Genomic DNA, 3,210 nt, shown 5'->3' on the forward strand with positions numbered 1-3,210 from the left:
GTCTTCACGTAATTCTCTTCTCTCTTTCTTCCCTCTTCATGATGAGAATAACCACAAAAATAGTTAAACTAATCGTTAGAATTGTAGCACATAAATTTAACCACAAAAAATTGGTATGGCCAACCTGCAAAATGGTAAAGTTACTATTTTTAACCACAGAAATAGTAAAACTAACCGAATAAAATTGTAGCTCTACTATTTTGATTGTTAATCTAACCGAAAAGAGAGTTTATGCGATAAGAATAACGGCACTTTTGATGCTTTGCTTCTTCTTTTCTTCTTTCATATTCATTTGCAAACTTTTCATGGACGTTGTTATTTGCGTAAGGTGCAGTGAAGTGAAATTAAATTAATTAATATATTAAAATTAAGTGTTGATGAATCTTAACAATAGTGAATTGTTTTCGCTAAATATTTTGCGTGCTGTGGAGGCGGATGATATGGATAATCCTGATCCAGAAGACACGGAATTTTGTAAATTGATTTTGGAGTGGGGATTTTCACATAAAATCGCTGAATTTAAAGGTAAGTTGCAAATACATTGTCATTGTTGTAGTTTTTAGTTAATTTAGTGAAATTCCAGCGCAAGCAATAACCTTGAAAAATTTGCAATATCTGACGGAGTCTGACCTTGCTGATTTGTTTAAAAACGACACCATTGGTGCTAGAGCGGAATTCCGCCATCAACTCATAACTTGGAGGAAAACAAACGTAAGTATTGTGAATCCCTCTGTGATCATTTCATGAAGAATCTTTTTTGTTGCAAAATTCCTTCAGGGGTATGGTAGCGTGTCGACGTGCGATACAGCGTCCGCCAATTCTGGTTTTGTTGACTTTGTGCAGCAGTGGCGACAGCGGATCAACAATGGCATCGAATCTCCTTCATGCTCACAAACATCCAGTTCATCTTCACATGACTTCGTAAGTTTATATATGAGGCACCTCACAAACCCAACAAAACATTAAACAAGTTTTAAAAACCTACAATTTTTAAGGATTTGCAGCAAGTGTTAAGTGCCCTTCCAACTGGCGAGTATGTTCTGCGACTGGACAAACTAGATGACGCTGGGAGGAAGATCTTAATTGATGCCACTGTGTCGTGGTTTATTAAAAGAAAAATCAAAATATGCCGAAATACATTCCAATCTATTGCGCAAGATATTGCAAACAGGTTTAAAGATGACAAGGTAAATTATTTATTCATTACAAAACTATTTTCTAAATTTTCACCTATTTTCAGTCGATTTACTACCACAAAGATCCTATTACCTTGAGACCCGCAGGCCGCTTGTACGATAAATATTACAACACATTGAAGAGATTGAGGAAATCCAGTGAATTAGTGGACCCAGAAAGTTCAACTCCTGAGGCATCACCGACAGAAGAATATACATTTACTTTCGAGGATGAAAAATGTAACGCCACCACAATAGCTTTTGTTTTGTAATTATTTCATATTTTTTTATGCAGCTGCCTATGACTGGCTCAAACTTTTTGATTCGCCGTGGAGCACAGTTGAAGCAAATTGGAAAAAAACCTTCAAAATCAGACGACAAGAAATTTTGAACTCAAGTGGTAGCACATCAGCGAAAACTTTACGGGCCTGGAAACTTTTTTCCCATTCATGTGGATACAATCTGGTAAATGGATTTCTTAGTTTTACGTTTAAACTTGTCAGAATTGGTTGACTAGTTTGAATTTACAATCAAATGGGTCATATTAATAAAAAAAAATGATTTTTCTCAAATTTGACATCAATTTGTATGAAAAAACTTTCAAAATTTGAGAAAATATTTCGAAAAAGCATTTTCTTTTTTATTAAATGACCCAATAAATACAAAAACTTCCTCTTGAAATACTATCATATATGAAAGTAATGCGTCATATTAATAAAAAAAGCAATTGCTTTTTCAAAACCTTTTCTCAAATTTTGAAAGTTTCTTTATACAATTTGATGTCAAATTTGTGAAAATTTGAGAAAAAACAAAAACCTTTTTTAATCATATGACCCAATATTTAAAGGCACGGCTGCAAACCGGTTCTGAATCGGGTTTTGAACCGAACCACTGCTGTGAAACCCAATCAACTTTCATATAATAATAGATATGCAAGTTGGAAGTAGCTCAAAAATTTTCCTGAATTTTCCTTTTTTTGCTTAGAGGGTGTTGATCAATTTCTTCCATAAAATACAAAAAAATAAATATATACATTTTGCATTTCTCTTTCGAAAAAAATCGGAAAACTTAGAAAAATGTTTGAGCTAGCTCCAACCTTCACAATATTATTCTTTAGTCGGTTGGCTGTAAAAATGGTCGCTACAGAATTTAAAACTCAAAATTTAATAATGCTTTCCTTTATTGCAGATTGCTATTGACTTCAATGCTCTACATCAGAATTGCTCACAGCTAACAGAGAAATGGCAAGGTTTTAGAACAAAAATTATATCAATTTTGAATAAGAGGGTAAAGGATATTCAAAATCTTCAGCACTTGAAAAAAGGTAATGAGATTGATAAAGGTTTGTTAACATTGGTAATAATAAGATTAAATGATTTTTATAATAAATATACTTTTATTAAAGGTTCAGATCAACTTATAGCATTGTTACTGCACGTTGTACTACGACCTAATATAAAGCGGAAGGCAGGTGACAAAACGATTTTTAGAAGTACTATCAAAGATTCTCAGCTCTCGTTTTTACTACAAGTTAGTACTGTGAACGATGTCGAAAATAAATTGGATAATCTGAAAAAATCACTCTATGCACGCGGTGAGACATTGCAACCACTAATTATCGCAATTGGCAGTGATTTAAGTAATTGCAAATTTTATGTTTACTATGACGACATTAAGTATGAGCTTCCTTCATTTTTAAGCGCTTTAGACATATGTTTTAAGACTTTCCATGTATTACATTTAAAATATCCACAGGATAGCATTGAGTTTTGGACGTTTGTCCAAAGATATTTTTATTCCATTGAATTGACTGAAGATAAAACTTCTCCAAATGTCCTTTGTTTGCTGAGGGACTTAATTTAATTTATTAAGTATAGATACGTAGTCACATAAATCTTAACACCTTCAATATTCAATAATTATTATTAAATATTATATATGTAATAGTTATTATTTTTTTGTTTAAAATGGTTTTGTGTTTTGTATGCAACAACAATTTTGAAGATGTTGATATACTCGTAAATCATCTAAAAAA

General features: G+C 32.3%; 1 protein-coding gene across 1 annotated transcript; it reads left to right on the forward strand.

Moving 5' to 3' along the window:
* The first annotated feature begins 332 nt into the window (after positions 1 to 332).
* On the forward strand, positions 333 to 3,110 carry LOC118756389. Its single transcript, XM_036491153.1, has 8 exons — positions 333 to 525; positions 584 to 711; positions 778 to 921; positions 996 to 1,187; positions 1,241 to 1,415; positions 1,471 to 1,640; positions 2,364 to 2,499; positions 2,581 to 3,110. The coding sequence occupies exons 1-8, from the start codon at positions 378 to 380 to the stop codon at positions 3,036 to 3,038; spliced, it is 1,551 nt and encodes a 516-aa protein (XP_036347046.1). The 5' UTR covers positions 333 to 377; the 3' UTR covers positions 3,039 to 3,110.
* Positions 3,111 to 3,210: the final 100 nt, after the last annotated feature.

This window comes from Rhagoletis pomonella, unplaced genomic scaffold (genome assembly GCF_013731165.1).
Source record: "Rhagoletis pomonella isolate Grant_MI unplaced genomic scaffold, Rhpom_1.0 Rhpom_scaffold_10139, whole genome shotgun sequence".
Classification (NCBI taxonomy): domain Eukaryota; kingdom Metazoa; phylum Arthropoda; class Insecta; order Diptera; family Tephritidae; genus Rhagoletis; species Rhagoletis pomonella.